The sequence below is a fragment of the Talpa occidentalis genome, unplaced genomic scaffold (genome assembly GCF_014898055.3).
Source record: "Talpa occidentalis isolate TD23 unplaced genomic scaffold, MPIMG_talOcc4v2.1 talOcc4.14, whole genome shotgun sequence".
NCBI lineage: Eukaryota > Metazoa > Chordata > Mammalia > Eulipotyphla > Talpidae > Talpa > Talpa occidentalis.
Window position 1 is genome coordinate 66038374 of NW_023601433.1, and position 24869 is coordinate 66063242.

The 24869-nt window shown below is 34.5% G+C and overlaps 1 protein-coding gene across 1 annotated transcript in view; it reads left to right on the forward strand.

Annotated features, from left to right (window-relative positions):
* The window catches only part of MALRD1 (MAM and LDL receptor class A domain containing 1), a 385105-nt gene extending 367709 nt beyond the window's left edge, over window positions 1-17396 (forward strand). Inside the window, exons 39-40 of the mRNA XM_054694679.1 lie at window positions 14052-14127; window positions 17210-17396. Coding sequence (XP_054550654.1) covers window positions 14052-14127; window positions 17210-17293 — 160 coding nt within the window. The 3' untranslated portion in view covers window positions 17294-17396. The remainder of the gene's footprint in view (window positions 1-14051; window positions 14128-17209) is intronic.
* The last annotated feature ends 7473 nt before the right edge of the window (window positions 17397-24869 follow it).

The following is a 24869-nucleotide window of genomic DNA, read 5'->3' on the forward strand; positions in this document are numbered from 1 at the left end:
TGCTTTTGTCTTTCTGTATCCAAAAAATCAAAATAGATAAATGTGTTGCAGTAAAATCAGAGTTGCCCCTTGAAAGAGGTAACTTATTTAAGTGAGGGGAAACAGGAAAGCAGTAAGATAAGTGAGGTGTGTATTACTATTATAGTAAATTTTACAGCTCTATCATGGCATATAGCAAATACATCTAACACTGTTGATTGATTAGAGAATCAGAAATGCAAATGTACTTTATTAATGTTACTAAAAGGTAGGGAAATTGAAAGTGGGTGAATGGGATCAGCTCTATAATTTATAAGCAGATTTCTTCAAAATCTGCTTTGCTATGTCCCCAATAAACTCTTCTCTGCTATCAAGTCATCTTTCATGCAAATTATCATTAAAAACTTCTTAGAGTCACTCATACAAATTCATTAATCTGTTTATTGTTTTGGGGTTTATAGATCATTAATGAACCAAACAGCAGGATGACATATATACCAGGATCTCTTTATCTTTATAAAAAGAAACACATAATTCTTAGCAATTCATGAATGTATTTGTCGGTAAACATTTATTAAATACCTATTATGTGTTAGGCATTGTGCCAGAGTCTGGGAATAGAAAAATAAATAATAATGTACACTGTGGTAAAGAAGGCATGTAGGATGAAAAATAGTATCAATTCTGCAATAAGCATATATAGAACATATAAAGTTACTTCTTACAAAGCTCTAGAGAAACATGGGTGAAAGAGGGACAGACTCTTCATTGGAGTTGAGGATAATGGTGGGGAGGCTGAAAGAGGATTAAGTGAGGATGTCTTTCATCACTAAATCTGAATTCATGGATTGAATTCCACCAGAAGACAAAGAAGTGTACCCCGTAAAGAAAGAACAACTTATGTAAGGGCAAAGGCTGATAAAAAGACTAACATGAATTGTGTGCACCAAAGATTGGTAAGATTAAGAAAGTTCCATAGGATGCTAATTATATGCTTATAATTTTTCTTTGTTTTAAAAATAGGCTATTTTAAGATAACTATAAGAATATGCAATTTTCCTGCTTTCTAAAAATGTTTAAATTATTATAAGCTGAACTAAGTCATACATCCAAAAGAGCTTCAAGTAAAAGTATTAATAAATTCAAAGTAGTTTATATTTAAAGAGATTTGTGGATCATCATGAAATAATTCCACTTTTTTCCTAGACAGATTCTCATATTGTTTTGTCAATTTTAAATCATCCAAAAAGATTTAAAAAGGAACAAGTTGCTAGGTGATTGCTAAGAGAAATCATGAAGACTGATAATTAACTTCAACATTGTAATCAGTTTCAATCAAACAAATTATGTGCCTTAGAGAATTCAATAAAGAAATTATGATGAGTTTTCATATAGAGCAACTTAAGTGAGAAAATATTTCATTCTGGAGAGAAATTCATATAGTACTTGGCCCTTTCCACCTGTTGGAAATACACAAGCAAAAAGGAAGAGGAACAAATGTTTCAGAAGAAATAGCCAGAAAAAGTTATTGAAACAAAAGTACAAGTTGGATAGGCAAATGAATAGAACTAATATTTGAATAGTATTATTGGAAGAGTCATTCAAATTATATGTAGCAAAAGACCAGCTCTGTGTTTTTTGTTTTTATTTTTGTAATCCATCACATACCAATGCTTTAAAAATATGTTAATAAAGAGTTATTAGAAAAATAAAAACACACAAAATACTAGTCCAAATTTCTTAGCATCCGCAAACATAAAACTGCCTGTGAAATTGCTACAAGTATTCCAAAACCCTTATTTTCAATTTTTGTGTTTATCTCATGAATAAATGATACACAGAATAGGATCAGAACTACACATAAAGCATGGCTCTTAGTAGTTCTGCAATAGAGTACATGGGCCATAGGTTAGACACAAATAACATTTCCTGCATTAATTGTCAAATTAAAACTTTACCTCTGCCTAGAGAAAGTAAACATTCAAGTGGGAGAGTCATGAATGCAATTAAGTCCATTTTCCTGGACAGATTCTTACATAAATTGTTGACTTTAAATTGCTAAAAAGATTTCGAAATAAATGAGTTGCCCGGTGATGATACAGGAAATCACCAAGAACTTTTGCAGTCAGTTCAACCAAAGTGATTATGTGTCTAAGAGAAGTCAATACGAAAAGTAGAGTTGTCATACACAACAAATTATATGGAAAAATATTTCATGCCAATTAAAGAAAGTACTGTCTATCCTGATAATAAAGTACGCAATGGCCCAGTAGAGTACAAGGAAGAAGAATGGAGTGGTTCCTCTGCTTTCAAAACTAGCCCAAGTTCTAGGACTTTGAATGGAACATTTATGCATGTGTAATTTTGTATGATGCATTTTTCATTTAGAAAATACTGGGTCATTGAGTTATGTAACTTATCAAAAATTGAAATGTTTCATTATTCAATATAACACAAACAATATCTTATCAGATAAGTCTTTAAAAGTTTGGGAAGCTGTTGTGCTCACTGTGGAAAACACATGTTTTCCAAAATTCTAATTTTTATTTGAAAGTTCAAATTTTATCATTGACAAGAGATATCAGTGTGTATTTTCTTTGGTATTATCAGTTTTGATTCATGCATGTTTAAGAGGAGTCCGCCAGTTGCTCTCGTTTGAACACCTTAAACTATTAGTCATTCTTTATAAAAAATATTGTTTGGGCCTCCCCTGGTGGCGCAGTGGCTGAGTGCTGGGCTGCGAGGCTGCCCGCAGCCTCTGCAGCGCCGGTTCGTTCCCCGGCTGCCGGTGATGGTCCCACCCCAAAAAAAAAAAAAAAAAAATTGTTTCATGAAAAAAGTGATAGATTTGGCATGCACAGTGCTTGTCCACAAGACCACATGTATCTTAATATGGCACAAATGAGCTTAATGATTACTTCCAGGAATTTTTTAAAAACTTGCATGAAAGAGTTGAGATTTAATATAATTAATAATGTTTACTGCTTCATTAAGCTCATTTATTAAATTTATTTATTTTCTTACATCATTGTTAATTTTTGGAGAGTATTTGATTTATCCTCTCAGGTATGATCCTCATCTTTCTCCCACCACCATAGCATACAAGAATATAAAAAAATAAGGGGGGTGGGTGGGAATTGTATGGGGACTATAACCAAGATGAAAATGCATACATTGTGCAAAAATGAAAAATGATGTAAAAAATATATAAAATTAAATTAAAAAATAAAAGTATGAAAAAAAATCATCAAGGTCATTTTTAAATGAAACTGACTTTAAAAAAGAGTTACTGCATACACAGAGATGAAGGATGCATACATGGTATATAATTCAGTAGTACTCTTGATTCATGCTTAAGGAAACCTCAATGCAAATATGAACATGATGAAAAAGGCTGTTAGCATAAAAATTCATAGATCTAGCCTATACTTTGAGTTCATTTTTTTTTTAAGATTTATTTATTTATTTATACATGCGCTGGGTACAGTCAGAAGTGTGTGTGTGTGGGGGTGGGGGTGAGAGAATTCACCAGAGCCAGAGCTGGGAAAAGAACAGGTAGAGTGACAAAATACACTGCTGAGGGGAGCAGTGGGCAGCAGGAGAGGTCTGCGCACCATGTGGGACCCTCACCCGGTGGCTGGGGATTGAACAGGCGCTGCAGAGGCTGCGGGCAGCTTCGCAACCCAGTGCTCAACTACTGTGCAACCGGGAAGGCCCTTGAGTTCATGTTTTGTGCATGATCTCATTATTATTATGAAAACAGATTTGAATTAATACACCTGGTGAAGAGGTCTTAGGATTTCTAGCAGTCCACTGACCACACTTTGAGAAACACTGTCTTGAATCACTAAATAGTCTTTAAAGCTTTACTTGAAAGGGCTATTTAATTTTCTCATCAGTCCATGCATCATCATTTAATCATTTTCTATTACTGGACATTTAGTTATATCTAATTTTTAATTTTCAATAATTAATTTTCAATAATCATCTTTGTCTTCCTCTCTATTTCCTAAAGATTGACTCCTGTTAATTTCACCACATCAAGAAGTATTTTCAAAGTGTGTTATCAAATGTATTTCCAAAGAGACTCTCCTGTTCTGCATCTGGTTCACATTAGGGGGCTGTGAATGAGCTAACGCTGCACTCGGAGGAGAGGCAGAGGGGAGGCTGTGTTCCCATTGGCAGCATGGGGTTTCCTTAAGGTTAAGCTACAGGAACCTGGGTCAGCTTTATTCATACTTAATTGCATCCATATTCGTAGGCATGTTCCCATTAAAGTGCTTTGCCACAGCAAGATAACATTAAACAGGGACGACTCTTGTGGTCAGTGATACTTATTTCCTGCCTGAAAAGAGTAGATGAAAACGTGGCAGCCCCTGTATCATCTGAATGAGTTTAGCAAAATTTGGTGTCCCAGTTGTTTGGTTTTATGACCTTGGATGATTAATTCTTTCCTCTCTCTTTTGTGGCATTTCTGGTTGTGTTTGCAAACCCAGTACTTTCTGAATTTTTTCACCCAAACATTTGGTTCAGCTCCTTCCTTAAGGGCTTGGAAATGAAAAAAAAAGAGCTGGTGGACATCCCCCGCCCCCATCCAATTTTGCGTTCTTTTTCCAATTGACTTGCTCCTTTTCTTTTTTGTTTTATTCCAAGATTATTTTACTTTTTTAAAAATGTATCATCTTGCTAAAAACAGAGACCATTATATGCATCATACTACTGAATATATCCATTTACTACTCATGAATTTTTCCCCTTTTTCTTTAGGAACTGTCAGATAACACAGTAATTTACAGGAATATACTCATTGAAAAGGTCTGATTAAAGGATTCATTTTATTCTTATAACTCCTCATTATTCACTTTAATCTACCTACAGATTCTTATAATAACAGATTTAACTGTCGTTCCCCTTCTTGCCACCATCATCTAGATTGCTTCTACTTAGCATAATATCTGTCTGACATTTTGAAAGTTATTTGTTGAAACAACATAGTAAAATCCATTGTTGCTTTTCTTAAAATAATGTGTGAACTTAATACTTTTGTTAGCCTAGATTATAGTCACAGGATGCACATGATAATGTGTTCTCTCCAGCGTTCAAAAAGGTGTACTCTAAGACTTGGTTAGTTGGCAGTGCCCTCTTCGCCTTTATTGTTAAAGTGTGACTGGTGTAACTGGCTGTTTGTCCTGCCTAATTTGAATCTGAGAATCTTAAATTCAAAGTTGTGCATACTACATTGAATAAATATATAGACTCTCATGATGCCCATTTCATACACTGTCCCTGTGTTTGCCTCTGACTCCGTTCTGTTTTCCAAATTGCCTACTTCTTTGTGCTAGTCTTTGTAATCTATCATAAACCTAAGTTTAGATGAAAAGGACAAAAACAGTATCTAAACTTTAAAATTTGTGATAGCCTTCCTTAAGAAAAGTTTATCCAAACAGGATAAAATTTGGATTTTATCAGGGACCAAGTGTAAGATAAAACTTGTCTAAGCTTATAAGAAATAAAATATGATATATATGAATAATGTGATACTGACCATTGCATAGGAAATCCAATTTAAAATGAACAAACAAAAAACTCATTTCCCTAGATTCTAAAATCAGGAAGCAAAGGGGGAGGAAAAAAGCACCACTCATTAACATTTATGATGAGACAGAGAAAAAATAATTAGTACCATGGTTAAGAAACAAACATTTCTAAGAAGACCTCTTCTTGACAGAGAGACATATGGTTAATGAAAATTAAGACTACCTATTAGAAAAAGTGAAAACAAAGAAATATTTTACTTTTATTAGGATTTTGTAGCATATGTCCCCTTTTTGGAAAGATTACACTTAGACACATTTAATATAATGTCTTACAACTGGAAACATTTTGGAAAACCTAATTGCAGAGTTTAAAATGACAGGTAGAAATAGGGATTCAAGCTAAATGAAATTTAATATAATAAGCATGACTCCCAGAATAAATGAATTTCATTTCCACCAGTGAAATAATTGCATTTCATATTTTTAAATATGTCACATATCCTTTTACAGTTAGAAAATGTTTTCCCCCAGTAGTAACAAATCAAATATTTCTTAGTCTGAAAATTCACTTTAAGTCTCTGATAATTATACATGTAAATTCCATACCTGTCATTTTTTTAGAGATACCTACAAGATTTAAGGAATACAGACTTTTATTTTTCAAATATTGTAAACGGAATTATTTGTGCCAAATTAAATTTTCTCTGGTCATGTAATTTTTTTCTGTTTTCATGTAATGAAGTAATACAAGGGACATGCCTGTTCTATTCTACTTTGATCACCTTCAGGGAAGCCTCTTAACTACTACTCTGGGGTGGCACTTAACGAGCAGAAAAAAAAGAATGGAAAGAGAGAGAAACATAAAATAGACTACTGACCCACTTAAAGCCTTCCACTAAATGGAACAGATAGCGAAATACAAATGTGAATCTGTAATAATAATAATAATAGTAAAAATATCTTTTCTCTTGATATTAAAGTATATTGGGAATGGACATAGAGAAACAGAGTGGAGAGGAGATCAGTGGATTTTGTGCCATCATTAAGCCTTCAACTATAAGCATTCATTAAATTATTCTTTCTATAAACATTAAGTTGATCCCTGTTGTGTTTCTGGTGCTGCAGTAAGTGCTGTGATGGAAAAGAATAGTAAGTAAAACAAGGGTCCTATCTTCTAGAGGATTTTTACTCTTTCAGGGAAAGAGTTTCTGTTGGTCCATCTGCAAAAATAATGTGATAAAGGTGATGGCAAAGGTCCTTGTTATCTCTAGATCAATATTTGAAAATAAAAATAACATTTTTATAGATAAGCAATACTTTATTGTGTGTATATATAACACATCATCTTAGTTCACTTACCTGTCATTGGGTACCTAGGTTGTTTCCATAACTTGGCTAAGATAAACAAGGCTGCAATGAGCATAGGAATGCATCTATCCCTTCAAGTTAACGATTTTTCATTCTTCAGGGAGATACCTAGGGTTGTAATTACTAGGTCATACGGTATGTTATATTTTGAGAAACATCCATACTGACCCTCCCCCCTCCCCCAAAAATGACGAAGTCTTGCCATTTGCAACAACATGGATGTAAATGGAGGGGATTATGCTAAATGACATAAGTCAGAAGGAGAAATTCAAATACTAGATAATTTCACTCATATGTGGAATATAAAGAAACAAAACAAAGGAACAGGCAAAACTAAACCAAAACAAACTCTAGAAATCTGACTGCAGAACTGAGACTACCAGAAGGGGAGGGTGGAGTTGGAAAGCAAAGGGCGAGGTGATCCAATGGACTTTGGTGAGAGATAACAGGGGTTTGGGTGGGTGTGGTAACATACATCTGAGGACATATGAACCCATGCCCCTAAGTCATAAAGTGTTGTAAACCAATGTCATGTGAATAAGCAATAATACAGTTAAAAATAAGGAAATAAGAGGCAGCTCTTCTGCCCACCTGTGACTAGGCAGATGCCTCTTTTTCTCCTTTTCCTAATAAACCTGTCCTTTTAAAATGTGCAAAAAAGGGCCTCCCTGGTGGCACAAGGGGTTAAGCACTGCACTATGAAGCAATCCGCAGCCTCTGTAGCACGAGTTTGATCCCCAGCCGTCCAGGGAGCAACCTACATGATGAGGCAGACCTCTCCTGTTGAGCCTGCTGCTCCCCTCAGCAGTGTATTTCAGTCAATCTGCCCGTTCTATTCCCCACTCCGTATCTGGTGGATCCTCTCACACCCCCGCATCCCTGGCGTCTACCCCAGCTCTTATATGCATAAATAAATAAATATTTTTAAAAATGTACAAAAATAAGTAAATAAAACATAGTATAGTGATTGAACCAGCACTGCAGAGGCTGTGGACAGCTTCACAGAGCTGCGCTTAACCGCTGTGTCACCAGGGGAGGCCCTATTTTTGCTTTCTTAAGGTAGATCTGTCAAAGGGGAATTGCTGGATCATATGGCATATCTCTTTCTACTATTTAAAAAAATCCTCTTCACTATTTTCTTTAAAGGGCTAGACTTCTCTAAGTTCCCACCAATAGGATACAAAGTTTCCTTTTCTCCACATCCTTGCCAACACTTTTTTCTGATCTTTTTGATGCGGGTCACTCTCACAGTGTGAGATGAGAACTCATGATTTTGATTTGCATTTCTCTAATGATAAGTGACAATGAACATTTTTTCATTGCCTTTTTGCCGTCTGTGTGTCTTCTCTGGAGAAATTTCTATTTATTCTTCTGTCCATTTTTTGGCTGGCTTATTGTTTTCTTTTGTCGAGCTGCATGAGAGTTCTTTATGTATTTTGGATACCATCCCTTTGTCAGACGTATGATATGCAAACATTTTTTCTATTCAATAGAGTGTCTTCTTGTTTTACTGATAATTTCTTCAGCACAGCAAGTAGTTTTTGGTAGATAAATTATCGTATTTAGCACTTCAAATCACCTTCATAACTTCAAAATAATTACCCCAGTTTCAGAAAGTGTGGTTCTCTATACTGATGAGGAGACAGGCTTTTACAGTAGTGTAAAAGTAGTGTAGACTACACTACATCTAGATAAAACAGGATCATGGCCTTCTCAAAGGCTACTCTGTCTTGCCTTCATAATTTTTACTAACATTTTGAGCTCATTTTTAACAGGGATTTCCAAGCCTATTTTGTTTTTTAGTTGTTGTTGTTGTTTTGTTTTTTTTTGGTAAAGATTTATTTATTTATGCATACAAGATCTGGGGTACAGGCCAGAGGGGTGGGGTGAGAGGATTCACCAGAGACAGAGTGGGGAACAGAACAGGCAGACTGGTTGAAACACACTGCTGAGGGGAGCAGTGTGTGAAGCAGGAGAGGTCTGCTGCACCATGTGGGTTAGCTCCCTGGCCCGGCCCAGAATCAAACTTGTGCTGCAGAGCCTGCAGATAGCTTCACATTGTTTTGCTTAACCCCTTGTGCCACCAGGGAGGCCCTCCAAGCCTATTTTGAAATACAAACACTGTGACAGTTTTGCTCCCATGAGATGGTGAGGACTACTTGCTTGGTGGATTTGACTAAGAAGTCTGACTACATTCTCAGATACATAAAACGACATATTAGTAAATTTGAGAAAAACATGTCTGTTGTTAACGAAACTAAATTAAACTACAGGTTGATAACTAAAAGTAGCAATTAAGTTAGTAAAGAAAATTAATGGTGCACATTCAGTAAAATATATATATATATAAATCAGATTAAAACTATTAATAATTTACAATGCATATGAATAGTTGTTTATTTTGAGGTACAGGCTGTCTATAGAAATAACGAAGGCATTCTCCCATCATTCTTTCCGTGACATGCTTCTAATCCATTCTTCAGTATTCATAGTGACACCTGTGCTCAGTTGGTTTTCTTTCAACCTCAATTAAACTTGATTCGCTTGTCTAGTCTAAAGATGTACACATTTTGTAGCAATCAGGCTCTGTTCTAAAACTACCCAAATGTTGCCATAGTAATTGTCCACAACACTAGAATTACAATTTAGTTTAAAACTAGTGAAAATTTTAAAGTCCCACTAAACTGAAGGTTAACATTTATTGATAAGAAACCTTAACTAGATCAAATAGAAATGAAAGAGGAAGAAAAGTTATGAAAATTGGAATAGAAGAAATAAAATTCTGTGTTCAGAAATAACATAATCATGTACATAGGTACTTTTAGAATATCCCAAAGAATCCACCAGAAAGCTACTACAGCTAATAAATTAATTCAACAAAGTTACAAGATAGTGTGTTTCTAAACAATCGTGAAAAATAACCTAAGAAAGCAATTACACTGGCACTAGCACAGAAAAACAAAATACTTAGATAAAACTTAACCAGGGAGGTGAAATTTTTGTAAAGTTACTCATAATTATAAAGCATTACTGAAATAAATGAAAGAAAATCTGAATGGAAAGCTATCTCAAGGTCATGGGCAAGAAGACTTTAATATTGTCAAGATGTCAATACTACCCATAGCTATCTACTGATTCAATGCAATCGCTATTAAAATTGCCTTTTGGGGGAGAATGATTAGATTTTATCATTGGCAAGAGATATTGTCTTTTATTTTCTTTGATATCATCAGTCTTGCTTCATGCATTTTTAAGAATTGCCCTCGTTTGAACACCATTATCAGTTTAGGGGGTTGCTTAGAAAGCTAAAAACAGAATTTTCCCCGTAACATTACAATGCTTTTCCTAAGTGTTTGCCCAAAGAAGTTGAAATGGGGACTCAGATGTTTATATGTTGATGTTCATAGCAGCATTATTCTCAATAACCGAAAGTTGGAAACAATTCAAGTGTCCATCAACTGATGATTAGATAAAAGAAATGTGACATATACACACAGTGGAATATTTATTTACCCATGAAAATTGTTGAAATTCTTATATCAGCTAAAATATGGCTGAACCTTGGAAACATAATGCTAAGTGAAGTAAGACACAAAAGGACTAATATGGTAGGGTCTACTTATACAGGTACATAATAGGCCTATTCTGAAACTTGGAATAAGCAAATTTTGACAAACAGAAAGTTTGATTAGATATTTCAAGGGACTGAAGGAAGAAAAGAATGGAGAGTTAAAGTTTCTGCTTGTGGAAATATATAGTGGTCATGGTTGCACAACACTGTGAATGTAATGAATGCCACTGAGTGATACACTTAAAATGGTTTAGCATGACACATTTTATGTTGTAAATATTTTATCAAAATTTTAATTTAAAATTAGATTCTAAAATTATTGAATTGTATATTGAATTTCTAAAAAGATTTATTTATTTATGCACATAAGAACTGGGGTGTAGGCCAGAGGTGAAGTAGGTGAGAGGATTCACCAGAGACAGAGTGGGGAGCAGAACAGGCAGATTGACTGAAACACACTGCTGAGGGGAGCAGTGGGCAAGACAGGAGAGGTCTGCTGTGCCATGTGGGTCACCTTCAAGGCCTCCAGGCTGGCTATTGTTCTTGGTGCTCCAGTAGCTGCAGATTGCTTCATAGTGCTGAAGCTTAACCCTTTGCGCCACCAGGGAGGCCCCTGAATTGTATACTTTAAATGGGAGAATTGTAGGATGTATGAATTTTATCTCAACAAAACTGCTATTATTTATAGAGATAAAATAAGCATTTTCCTCAGAGTTATGTTAACTGGACGCAACAGAGATGTTTTTTTAAAATTATGTTTTTCTTCTTTGCTTATTAAAATAATTTCTGATAACTATTATAAACATCTCCATGCTTTTAATCAATACTAAAAAAAATTTGTTAGTTAATAAACCATGAAGTAAATTCCTTCAGCGATATACGTATGTTCACCAAATTAAAATTGGAAATTCCCTGCAGAATCCTAGTTCTACGCTGACATATCTCTCTTCAGCCAACTCAAAATGCCACCTCATACAATGCCTTCATATATTGCATGTAGCAGGAGTTTAATAATTTAAGTGACATATAAGTTAAGGAAGAGAGTTGATGTGATTATTGCAGCTTCCTTTCTACTCTGAACTGAAAAGTCAATTCCTTGCTGATTTTTAGAGATGGTTATATTTTTTGAAACCTCAAATCTGTAAGAACCATCTGTCTAGTGACAAATGCAATGACTTAGTACTTTTTTTTTAGCATAATGAACTTACAGTATTATAATGCACTATATAATATTAGTAATGAATACAGAGAATTATAGAATTTAAAACAGTAAATATATGGAGTTGATACTAGAAATTTATTTAATGAAATACTTATTGGTTGTGTGTCATATTTTATCTTATAAATAGGAAATACAGGAAGGATTGAGGCTAGCATATTCAGAGAGTTTCAATATTGGGACATATACCTTTTATTTTGCAAAAATAAAAGAAGAGATGACTAATAAACATAATTTGAAGTAGGAAGGATTTTTCACTGCTCATGGTCCACTGCTCCTACTGTGACCCTTTCATCATTTATTACAACTCCACATCCTTACCTTTAACTATAACACTTCGTTCTTTATAGTCACCCAATCTCCAAAAGCTGACCACCTACAGATTTTTTATTTCATTTTAATAGAAAGTTATTTAAGACTTAAAATCCTTTCAGAAGAACAGTAGCTTCAATAGCTGAGTTAACGGCACTGGAAAAATGGATCAACTCACTTAAATTCTGCCTGCCAATCTTGGTCTAGGTCACCTGGGGTCCCAGCAGTTGGAGCCAAAAATAATTGCTCATATCAAGATCTTTTGTGTTGCTTATGCCACACTTCTATCCAATTGACTGCCAAGCGTGTCTTTTCAGTTCCTGGTTGACTTCCCAGGCTTTCGACCATCTGTTCTGTCTAGCCCTATGGTTTGAGTTTCCTCCTGCTTTCTGATTTCATACCTGATCTCAGTTGAGGTTAATTTTTTTTGAGATGTTGGTGTTTGTGGATATCCCATCTTTCCCCACTGCTCACTTCCATTTTGTTTTGCTACTCCTACCTCCAAGTTTGATCTCTCCTGTATCAGTCCTTGCTCTGAAATTTTCACACATTTCAAAACTGCCCTCCACTCCTGTACCCACTCTCAACTTTGGGGGTAGCCCTGCCAAGGTCATGTCCTAACCATACCCTTTTTGGAGCTCATGATCCTGATAATTTAACATTGACATGGCATTAACATTTCTTGCAGGAAAAAACTCAAAACCACTTACTCAGTTTCATTGGAGCAGTTAATAAATATTCAATCAAATAGTTAAGAAAATAACAGATACTTGTTATCCTATCATTTGCATATCTATTTTTTTCCCCAAATAACCCATGAAAGTAGCCACCATGGTCATGTTCATTGATATCTCAATGGATATGAACTGGTTGAGTTACAGAATTCAATCCATTTGCATAGGAACAGAGGTCCTTAACCTTAGAAACCAAATTCACAGGGAGAATGTGTTGCTGATTTGCTGGTGAAACATACCCAGATTAGACATTAGGGTCAATAATGTTACTCTTTAGAAGAGGGCCATGTGATTTGGTAGATGACAAGAGATCCTATCTCCTGGCAATTTCATTTCAAAAAGTAAACCATTTTTATTTTAAAATTTTAAAGGTTGTATTGATTTAAAGATTTATTGATAAACTTGTGAATTGTTATTTAAGTCTGATTAGACAGAAGCATTCATGCTTTGTATATTTTTTCTTACTCTTTGCCCTCAAGATACTGACAGTCATCTGGAAACACTCTTACATTCTCTATTATATTTGTGTGTGTGAGGCATGTGCATGTGTGTGTACACATAAGGGCATCTTCCTTATATCTTCCATAGGGTATATTTACTTATTTATTCATATCTGCTCATATTTACTTATTTCTTCATTGTTCCTATGTTGGGCATTTTTCTTCTTCTTTGGTTGTGAGCAGGATTTGTTGTCTTGTAGTAAGTCTTTTGACTGTTAATTAAAATACACAAAGAAAGCAAACTTTTAGGAGACTTAATGAATGAAAATTATAATGATCTAGAACATTAAGTGAATTTGCCATAGGTATGTCTCTATGAGTCATGAAAGGCAATACTAACATAAAGAACTCTTCAAAACACTTTTAAATTTGCTGTTTAAAAGCTTGTTGATTATGATTCCTGTGCTATAGATCCTATGAGACACTGTCATGGAAAATAGTCCTCAGGATGTGGTGATTCAGCACTTTTGAAGCTTAAAGGATTCAGAGTGGCCTTTGTTTGTAACCAGTTCAGTTTTATATTATACTGCTCTCTCTAATGTTGTAATATTATATTATTTGAGTATTATTTAATGAAATCAATATTAAGACCAACTAATTCCCTTTTTTACTTTCATTTATTTGGATCTAAATATTCAGTAGTCAGATTATATTTGTTTTCAAGAATGTTGTTGACTTGTCCTGTAAAAAACTCTTTACTTATGGTAATACATTCATATGCTAGCTGGAAAATGTGTTTCTCAAAAGTTTCTATCTAAAATATCCTGAAAGTGTACTGTGGTACGTTTCATTATTTAATATTTTGTGTGTGTGTGGCCCTGTGTGCTTTAGGAAAACTAAAGAAAGTATCAACTGTGCATTCGTTAATCCAGTTTATGGGAATTGGAGGGACCCAGAGAAAACAGAGGTAAGTGGTAATGGTGAGCAGTATTATTTCAGAAGTGGAAATTCACACACACACACACACACACACACACATACACAGACACCCCGCAAACCAGCCACAGTGTTGTTTGGACATGTTTGGACATCTTGGCTAAGAGGAATGTTTTAGTGGAGTTATTTCGCTTGGGGGCAAAAAAAAAAAAGTTTCACTCTCTGTAAATGTGCAGTGGGAATTTTCCATTCCAGGACAGTTTCAATCTGCTTATAAAATCAGCTCACTGTTAAATGGCTTTGTGGTCACCATTTTTACTCAAAGAGAGCTGACAAATCTGGAAAATATTGGTTTAACCCACAAAGTATTAGCTATTCACAGTAACGATTCACTGACTGTCACATTTTATTCTCAAAGGCAAAAGTAAGGTAGTGTTTTGTACTCTCTTTAAATTTAGATATGAGCTGTGAGGGCCATTATCATTGACTTAGAAAAGGAATGAGAACTTAGTGCATTATATCTTTCTTGGTCCTTTATAGGGTTAACTACTTATCAGTGCAATAAAAAGTAGACTAGAGAGAAAGTGGCAAGGAAAATCTCTAGTCCCTTTCCTAAGTAGGTGATAAGAGCATTCATTTGAGTATGAAAGAGGATTAGCTATGACACATCACTTTCTATCTATGAAAGCTTCCTTATATTTGATTTTGAAATATTATATCAGATTAATTTGCTTGCCAAAGCGAACAGGTAGAAAGCTAAAGTTTTAATTTGCCTCTACTTATACAAATGAAAATAGACCACAAACAATCATGATTGTTATCAGAAATGAGTAGAAAGTTGTCAGATCAGATGGCTCCCAGGAGATTTGAAGCTTTGGGTGATGTGACTAACATCTAACACAACCCTTGACTTTTTTTTAATTCTGAATTTATTAAAAAATGATGACATAAACATATTTAGTATTGTTTTTGTAGGAATGAAAATAAGAATTGTTGCTTAGAGCTTAAAGGGAATTTATGTGATTTGTCAAATCAATCAAGACAGTAAAAACAAAAATGCAACCCTACTTAATGGAAGTATAATAATAAGGATAATAAATAAATGCATATTTAAGAAACAGATATAACATATTTTTTTTGACAAAATGGGAAGGTATACTGTAAGACTATTTTCATTTTTACTGAAGGAAATGTAGGTTTTTTTTATCTTTTGCTCATTTTAACTTTTAGTACTTAAAGATACAAATGATACGAAGAATTGAAAAGAGGCATTTTAGATTTTTTATATTAAAACATCACAAACTTGTAGTTATTAAAAAGTTTCTAAGAAGGTGTGTGCATCCCTTACTTTCTACTGAGAAGGCTCCTCAGCACACAGGAGGAGGCCCCTATCAAAGGCCCTCCTTTCAGGGAGTTTTCAAGATGCATTTAAAGGGCAATTGATGACTCTTGAGAAATTTGGAAGCAATTTCTTTTTATTTTCTAGTCTAAAAAAAGAAAAATTAATCCTCTTTCAATTATTTTTTCCTCTCTTGAAGAATGTCTAGAGAAGTTCTATCATGGTCCTGTCGTTTGCGGCTGTTTTGATTTCAGAAACAAATGACTTTCTATTAATTAAACCAAGTGTATCTTTCTCCCCACATTAACAGAGAAATAGACATCTCCAAAATACTATTTTAAACACTCATAGAGAAAATGCTCATATTCTGTTTTTTTTAAAATATTTATTTATTTATGGAAAGAACTGGGGTGTAGGCCAAAGGTGTGGAGGGTGGGAGGTGAGAGGATTCACTACAGACAGAGTGGGGAGCAGAACAAGCAGATCTACTGAAATACACTGGTAAGGGGAGCAGTGGGTGAGACAGGAGAGGTCTGCTGTTCCAGACCTGTGGGTTAGCAACTTAGCCGGGATTGAATTCAGACCTTGACGGTGATAGAGCTAAGACTAACCCCTACACCACCAGGGAAGCCCCTCATAGTCTGCTTTAAAATGGAGAGCAGGGTGTAACTGCTGTGAGCCTGTCAACCAACTTCATTAATGTTTAACCCACAGCCATTCTTGTTGCACCTCTGTCTGACTCATTCTCTCCACCCACCAAAGTGGTAGTGTTTTCAAAAGATTTTATTTTCTTTAGAGAAGTTTTAGGGTTTCAGTAAAATTGAGCAAAATGTATGCAGTACTTCCATATAGCCTCTAGCCCCACACTTGCATAGTCTCTCCCATTTTCTACATTAGGCACCAGAGTAGTATATTTGTAAACAATTGATAAAGCTACACTGACATACCGTTATTATCCAGAGTCCATAGTTTATACTAAAGCTCTTGTCCACCAAAAGGCTTTTAAGTAAATTCAAGGTCTCATTTACTTTATCCTGCAAATACTTCAGTTGTATCATTAAGGGATGAGGACTTTAAAAATTATAACCACTGTATCAACTCTAAACATTTAACAATAATTCCTTCATAACATCAAATATTCAGTAGGTATTTGACTTTCTCATTTTCCTCAAAACTAAGTAGAGGGTTTTGTATTATTTTTTGTTATCATCACTATATTTTTAAGATCAGGATCTATGTAAGGTATATACATTAAATTGGTAGTCATGCCACATTAGTTTCTTCTGTATCAATTTGGTTTCATTTTCTCTTTTACTTTGTCCCTGAAATTTATTTGTTGAAGAAATCAGGTATTATTGGACTATAGAACTTCCCACATTTTAGACTTTCTAATAAACTCTGTAAACCATAATTCTCCCATGTTCAATCTATTGTTTTGTTTTATTTAACTTAGCTATAATCAATACAGCAGGCTTAGTGAAACCAGCACCATTGATAGAGATAGTCCCAGATACCGGCCACTGCATTCCTCCATCTCCCCAGAAGTGATATTGAGGCAGTAGCTCCTATGTCCAGAGTGGCCCAGCTCACACCACACAGAGAGTAAGCCTGTGTCAGTGGTTCAGGCAGTGTGGACTGGAGGCATGGAAGAAGAGTTAGAATGTTGCTCTATTCCTCCATAGAAATCTATTAGAAGTTGCCTATATTCTGCATTACCTTGTAAAGCTCTTAATTCCTAAAATCCTAACATTTTCAATGTGCTTTCTTTTTACAGGATTCCATATACTCCTTCTCAAATCCTTTATATGGCAAAACATCAGGAAGCCCGGAGACCATGACTAATAATCTCAAATATTAACATCAAGGTCACATATGGTCTAGTAGGTGTAGTGCATCCCAGTCACTAAAATCTGATAGAAATTTATCTTTTGCAATGACAAAAAAAAGGATTCAGAACACTAATGCAGTTATTACATTTATGAATAAATTCTCTTAATATATTGAATGTTTTTTATGGAATATGAATCAAAATCTTATCTTCATTATGTATTTGAATATTTCAATAAAATATTCTACTTAAGTTTCTTGTTTTCCTTTTATTTTATCAAAACTTTTTTTAAAATGATGAATCAAATTGTTTCAGGTCTTGAATATAAAGATGCTTGTTTACAAATGCTTGTTTCTGTGCCACACAGCTTAGAGACAAAGGTAAAACGACAGTTTAGAAACTAGTAGGAATAGACAAACCATAATAATCCTAATCATTATAACCATGATTAAAATTTACTTCTGTATTTTGGAAAACATGAGAAATTGGCATTCTATAGTTACTTTCATCCACATAATCATTTAACATTTCCCTTGATATAAATATCAAAATACCACTAAAATACATGTCAATAATTTTGGGGCCAAAAGAAACAGACAACTCCCTACTAACATGTGGCAGTTATTATCCCACAAATCATGAGATTGGAGTACAAGGCATCTCTTGGTTGGATCTTGGGACTGTTTCATGACCTTAGAAAGGAGTTGGGTTGTTTGCAAGTTTCCACTCGTGGGTGATGTTCTCAGGTGACTTCCCCAACAGAGTAAGTGATGGCTACCCACGCTCCAGCATTATGTTCACAGTAAAGTTCCGAGGCGGAGAAGGGCCATTCCTTCTTGGTTGTCACTTTTTACTATCAAGAAGACCTTTCCAGCATGTGCTTCTAATAAGAGCACTCTTGTTACTGGCAGGCTAGAAGGAGAGTCCATGCCAAACCAATCCGTTCAAAAGGTGATTAGCTCATCATTTTTAAAAATTATTTTATTTTATATAATTCTTACATCTCTTTTCATTTTTGCACAACATATGCATTTTCATTTTGGTTATATTCCCCATACAATTCCCACCCCCCTTATTCTGACCCTAATCCCTCTTCTCTTCCCCTTCCACCCCCGCACCATAGTGTGTCTCTGGTCTATAGCTGCTTGTTGATTTTGATTTTTACTTTATTACAATTAGTCTTTTTCCTGGTCCCTTATTTGTAATTTGCAGCAACATGGATGGAGCTGGAAGGGATCACGCTCAGTGAAATAAGCCATAAAGAAAAAGAAAAATACCGGATGGTCTCACTTATAGCAGGAAATTAGTCATTATTTTTGGATAAGACGGTTCACTATACCCCCTGGGCTGAGAGCAGAACTGTAAAGCTGACTGCACATAGATGAGGGGAGGTGCTTGAGCAAAATTGGTGGACAATTACGATGGAGAAGGGACACAGCTATTAAGAAAATAATCAACTTCTGCTCTAAATAATGAGAGAAATATTCCTCTCTCTTGGAATGTTCCCTGCAATCTAGTGGATTCAGATATAATTTGTTTTGTTTTGTTTTTTTTTAAAGATTTATTTATTTATTTATACAAGCACTGGATACAGTCAGAAGCGCGGGAGGGTGAGAGAATTCACCAGAACTAAAGCGGGGAACAGAACAGGCAGACTGATGTCTGAGGGGACATCAGTCACTGCTGAGGGGAGCAATGGGCATGGCAGGAGAGGTCTGTGCACCATGTGGGACCCTCGCCCTGAGGCTGGGGATCAAACCAGCACTGCAGAGGCTGGGGGCAGCTTCCCAGCCCAGCGCTCAACCGCTGCACCACCAGGGGAGGCCCAGGATTCAGATGTAATTTGATTAGTAATCTGTCCAGCCTTTTTTCACAAGGGGCTGGAGAGAGAGATTGAAAGAGTAGCAGTCACTTTCATAATATCATTTGGAACATTTTTAAACCTGGTATAAAATCATCTGCATGTTATCATTTTATTAATGCCTTTTGTGGAAGTACAGACTAGAGAAAAATATTATTTTTCACTAACTTTGCAATAAATTAATCTCAAATCTTATCAGAGGTAATTTTTTGTAATCCATTAACTGCATCCTAGTTCTGCTCTCTATTAATGTTTTTTTTTTTTTTTCCCTCATGCTGCTTTTATATTGACACCAAAAATTATTATTCCAGAAAAACTCACAAGAAAGGAGCAGTTGTTGTTTAGTCTGGATCTTGATACTGGGGAACATATATATTTTGGGGAGTTGCATTTATTTTAGTCTAAAACTATCATCTAAATATATTAAGGTTCTTTGTCTACACTTTACAGGATTCATTAAAAAGCAATGAGTTGAAATTCAGATATGGTCTTAGTGAAGTCCTTGAAGCTACTGCACAAAAAAGTGGGGAAAGTGTAATTTCTTACAAGAGATAATAAAAATGATTATCCAACTTGAATTGACTTATTTCATAAAGATATGGAGGGAATCCCTAACACATGGCAGCTCCAAACTGAGGATAACGACAGAAAATTAATGGAGACTAGAAATTAGAACTTTTTCAAAAGTCTTTAAGATTTTCTTCAGGTGCAAGTTATATGTATCTAAAATGTTAAAAATCAAACATACTTGATTGAAGTCTTATATATACATATGTCAATTCTATGAAATTAAAATAATTAAACTGATTTTTCTTTCCCAATAAATAGAAGAGGTAGGTAAGTGCCTATGTTATTTTCATAGTTTAATGTGAGATTTAGAAATGAAATTTCTATTTGCACCTTTTATCATCTGGAAACATTTCGATATAAGTGCAGGTGTGCACCACAGGGATTTTACAAATAGTCAAAGGAGGTTAAAGGTTCAAGAAGTATACAGAGTCCTAAATTTATATAACAGTTTTGAATCATGGAATCATCTCAAATTTCATCTTTCAGAATTCACTGAAAGAATTATTTTTGAGCTGATAGATATTAAAAAAATGGATCCCAATGAGTGGTACTGATTGGTTATCAGTACATCTTACTTTTAATAAGATTCTCAAAGTAAATAATATTTCTCAAAGTAAACATTAAGTATATAATAATGTCAATAACAACAGCAAGAACAAATGCTAATAAGTACTGATTATCTGCCAAATATTGCTCTAAGTATTTTACATAGTTTAATTCATACATTTAACAAATCATACAATATTAGATGTCAAGAACCTCAATAAAGCTGGAAAAAATGAAAATTACTCATTATTTTCAAATTATTTATTTCATTAAATGTTAAAAATTTGAAAATCTGGATAAAATTAGCGATTTCCTATGGAATGCCAATTACCTGTATACATGTACCTGTGGGAGTATAGGTGTATATGCAGATGTATACAGATGTGTGTGTACACAGAGAGAATACCATTCAGTTTGATCGAATCATGAGATGGAGGGTAAGAAGGAATCCTTTCTTTTGCTACCCTCCCTTCAATCTAGCCAAGACAGAGTTACCATGGCTATCATAGAAGAAGTCACTTGTCCACACAAGTCCAGCTATGCCAAAACAGGAAATGCTCATAGTGGTCACATTCTTAGTTCACTTAGTCACATCTGCACACTTTTTGAATTCAGGGAGCTCTGCAGGTGAGGGACCCAGGGTAACAGAGTAGAGGCAGATCTCCCCCCTACCAGTAAAAATATATCAAGAAACTTCTAACGAACCTTTAGAGCAACTTCTCACAAAAACTTTTCATTTATAATTGATCAATATACATTCTTAATAATGTGTCTAATAGAAAAGGTATGCACCCTAGTAAAGTGTCTGTAAAATTACACCACTCCGTTTTTAATAAATCCTGTTATTAATAAATCTGTACATCCTACTTCAAAATGTACCCCTAGAAAATATTTATTAGAAAAATATCTTGGGATTTCACTTTTTGAAGTTCATTTGATGAAATACATAGTAATACGAAATATTATACTATAAAATTAAGTGCTATAAAATATTCAATATTTTCATTTAAAATTATTAAATGTTGGCAGAAGAAAATGGTGCAAAGTAGCCTGTGCCTGTGTATAGAGACAAGACAAATTATATGTATGCCAAATAGGATTTTCATGACCTGGAGTTTTCAGAAAACAAATTTCAAGATTCTCAAGAGTACTAGATGTTTTTCCTTAATGGATACCGATTTGGCAGATACCCATTTGCCATTCCCTGAAGAATTTTCATTTCACTACACTTATATTACTTGCCAGATATAAATATGAAAATAGAGAATTTCTAATTCAAAGAGCTGCCAGTTCAATATTTAGTATTATACATTTTAATGCTTGATCATTTAGTATTACCACAGTAATTAAAACCAGTTCTTTGAAATTGAATTACTCATTGGATGTGCATTACATTAACTGTAGAACCCTGCACCTCACTGAAATATTAGTCCAAAAGAGAGAGAATATCTTCCCCAGGAAAGCCTGCCCTAGGGTGATTATTTCTATCTGATGTTACGGAAAAAGCATTGACAATAAGCACATATCAATTCTGCACAATTCAGCTAGTCCTTTTATGACTGATGCGCAATGGGTACTATTGTAGCTGTTGCAAACATTCTTGTTCCTCTTCGTCACTCTCTATCTTACCATGACTTGAAAGACAATAAGCACGTTACTGCTGCTGAAAATCTTTGATCTACTGCAGCATCTAGAGGCAGAACAGAGAAGAAAGGGGGATGGAAAGAGATTTCAGAAAACCAGCCTAAGTTACTGCTCATTTCCATGCAGAGGATAAAATCATCACCAAACCAAAGATTAGAATGAATGTAAATCAATTAATGGAAGAAAAGCCTGGTGTTTGATGTGTTTCTATCAATCATTACAATAATAACTTACTAGGAAGTTTAAAAAATAGCAAAGCTGATATTAGTATTCCTCTTTTTTAATATTTATTGTAACTATATGTTTTGTGTTCATGTGTGTTTTAAAAACCAATATTTTATTTCTGTATGTCTTTTGAATCCAAAAGAAGTTTATCTTATAATGCAACAGTATTATTTTCTCCACTATAGTAAGTAATGGAAAATAGAATTCCTCTTAATGTTTGCTATTTAGAACAAAATACTTTTGAATTTCCACTACTATGCTTGATAGTGCTGAGACAATATATAGTAGAACATGATATTTTCCACCCTTCCACTGTATTCTTCATTATAGTAAACCTAGCTATTTTATGTTTGAATTATAGATAGTAAAGTACATTTATTTGTCACTAATATTCTTTTAAATTATTTTAATTCTTATTTCAATTGCTGCAGATTTTACAATACACATCATTAACTTATCGATCAACCTTCAAATATCATTTCATGTATAGTGTAAGAATATTACAATAGTATTTTTCCATTTCCTCCTATATGATTTTAGCACACTTTTTTATTCTATATATGTCAAAACTCAACAATGCACTGTTATTACTTCTACGTTATCTTTTAAAGCAATTAAAATCATGAAAAATACCTATTGTATCTTACTATTATTTTTAGCTTTCCCCTATACTATTTCTCTGGGAAGATCTCAATTTCCATCTGATACCACAGTCTTCTGAATTTCCTTTAACATGTCTTTTAGCACCTTCCTAAAGCAATAAATTCTCTCCACTTTTGTCTGTGATATTTCTTGAAAACCTAATCCTCTAGTGGCAAGAGTACTTTCCTATGTACTGTCAGTTTTGCCATCTGTAAAATGGAGTTTATTTTTTAGATGAGTTACTAGTGGCATTTGGCAGTTTCCTATCCTTCAGAAAACTCAAAGCATTTCCAAAGTGCTACTTTAGCTCCTATAAGGACAATTTCTCCTCAATTTACCTCTATTTCATGCTCATCTTCCATAAGATGCTACTCCATGACACAGGATGAGGGAACTTAATTCTGTTCAGGCACATAACCATCCAGTCCATGGAAAATAACAGCAATAGATCTGGGATTCATCTAAAATGTATAATTGCACATTAAATGATCCAGTTTATGCTGGACATCTGCAGTCTATCACTGCAATTAATCAAAAATGGCTAAGTGTAAAAATATTAAGTATGAGGACAAGCATGCTCTCTCATTCTTTTCCCTTCCAGTAAAAGAGAAAACAAAATTCCAAAATCTATGAGTAAATATGAAAAGATTTCATATGAAAGAAATCTTGAATCTTCAGAACTTTTATATAAATAGCTTTAAGAAAATTGATTTTCCATATAACCTCTATTGGTAGATCCAAAATGAAAGGAATAATTGGGGAAAAATATTATGACTGAGAGAAGAGAGGAAAACAGAATGGAGAGGCACTTGTGGGAAGTTTCAGACTAGCCATAATCTTCGGAGGAAAAATTAAACCATCAAATATGGCTCTAACACCCTGTGTATACCCAGAGCTAGGAAAAACTGTAGTATAGGCAAAAAGATGCAAGGAAAATGCTCAAATATAAGTTCCAAGATTATGTGCATCTTACAATAAACATACATAGACCCATAAAAATGAATAACCGTACTGGTAGTGTTTTAAATGCTCTGGCAAATGCACAGAAAAGGAACTTTATTCAGCAAATAACTGTGGGACAACTAGGATATTACCTGCACTGTTCTCACTACTGGGAATAGAGAAATGAATAATGCCAGGTCTCTGCCCTTGATAAACTAAGAATCAAGGCAGTCTGTTAAAGCACACCAAAAGCAAAATGAACCAATAAACAAAAAATCAAAAGCTTTAATAAACTACCACTACAATAGCCATGCAAATAAATTATCATCAGGACACAGGGAAATAAGCACTTTCGTCTTTAGCCCACAGGAAGCACTAATGCAGCATAATAAAAAGTTTCTCAAAGGAAGTAGAACAAGAGCTAACATCTGACAGATGAATAGCAGCTTCCAAGCTGTCCTGGGAATGAGGCTCTTGGTAAGTTCTAGACATTATTTGAAATGTCATATGTGATTCAATAATGTGACTTAATGTCACAGCAAATTATGTTTAAAATGTGCCCCTATCAAATGTTAAAATGGACTTTATAATTTATGCACTATGGTATGAGTTGGACTGCATTTGATAAGATATATAATACTACATTTTATGGACAATAAATGTTTGTCAATTCAATTTTATAGGTTTGTCCCTATGTATTCAGTGCAATATAGTTTTCCTATTTTCTGAGACTCTTGGACAACTCATAAACTCTAATCTTTGCTTCTGTGGAATGTAATGGAAAATGATGATCCAGGAGAAGTCACACCACTCAGAGGTTTCAGTTGAACTGAGGCTTTGGAAAGATGTATATTTCAGTAGGAAAATCCCTCAGATAATGAGGCCCCTGACAGCCCTTTTGTAGAACTCATTTCCATATATGCATAAACCATTCTTTCTACCCTGTGCTCAGATGTCATCTGCAAATTGCCCAAGTGTGGATCCACCTAAAGTTTTTATTGCTCTACTGATTCTGTGATCATGGACGACCCCTTCATGTTTTCAGCCTTAGTTTCCCAACTCATAAGGACAGCACTATGGTACTAGAGGTGATGTACTTGAATTTTTATAATACAGGACTTGCTAGAACTGTAAGGCAATACAGCAGCCATACTAGCCCAGTAGTTTGGATCTAGC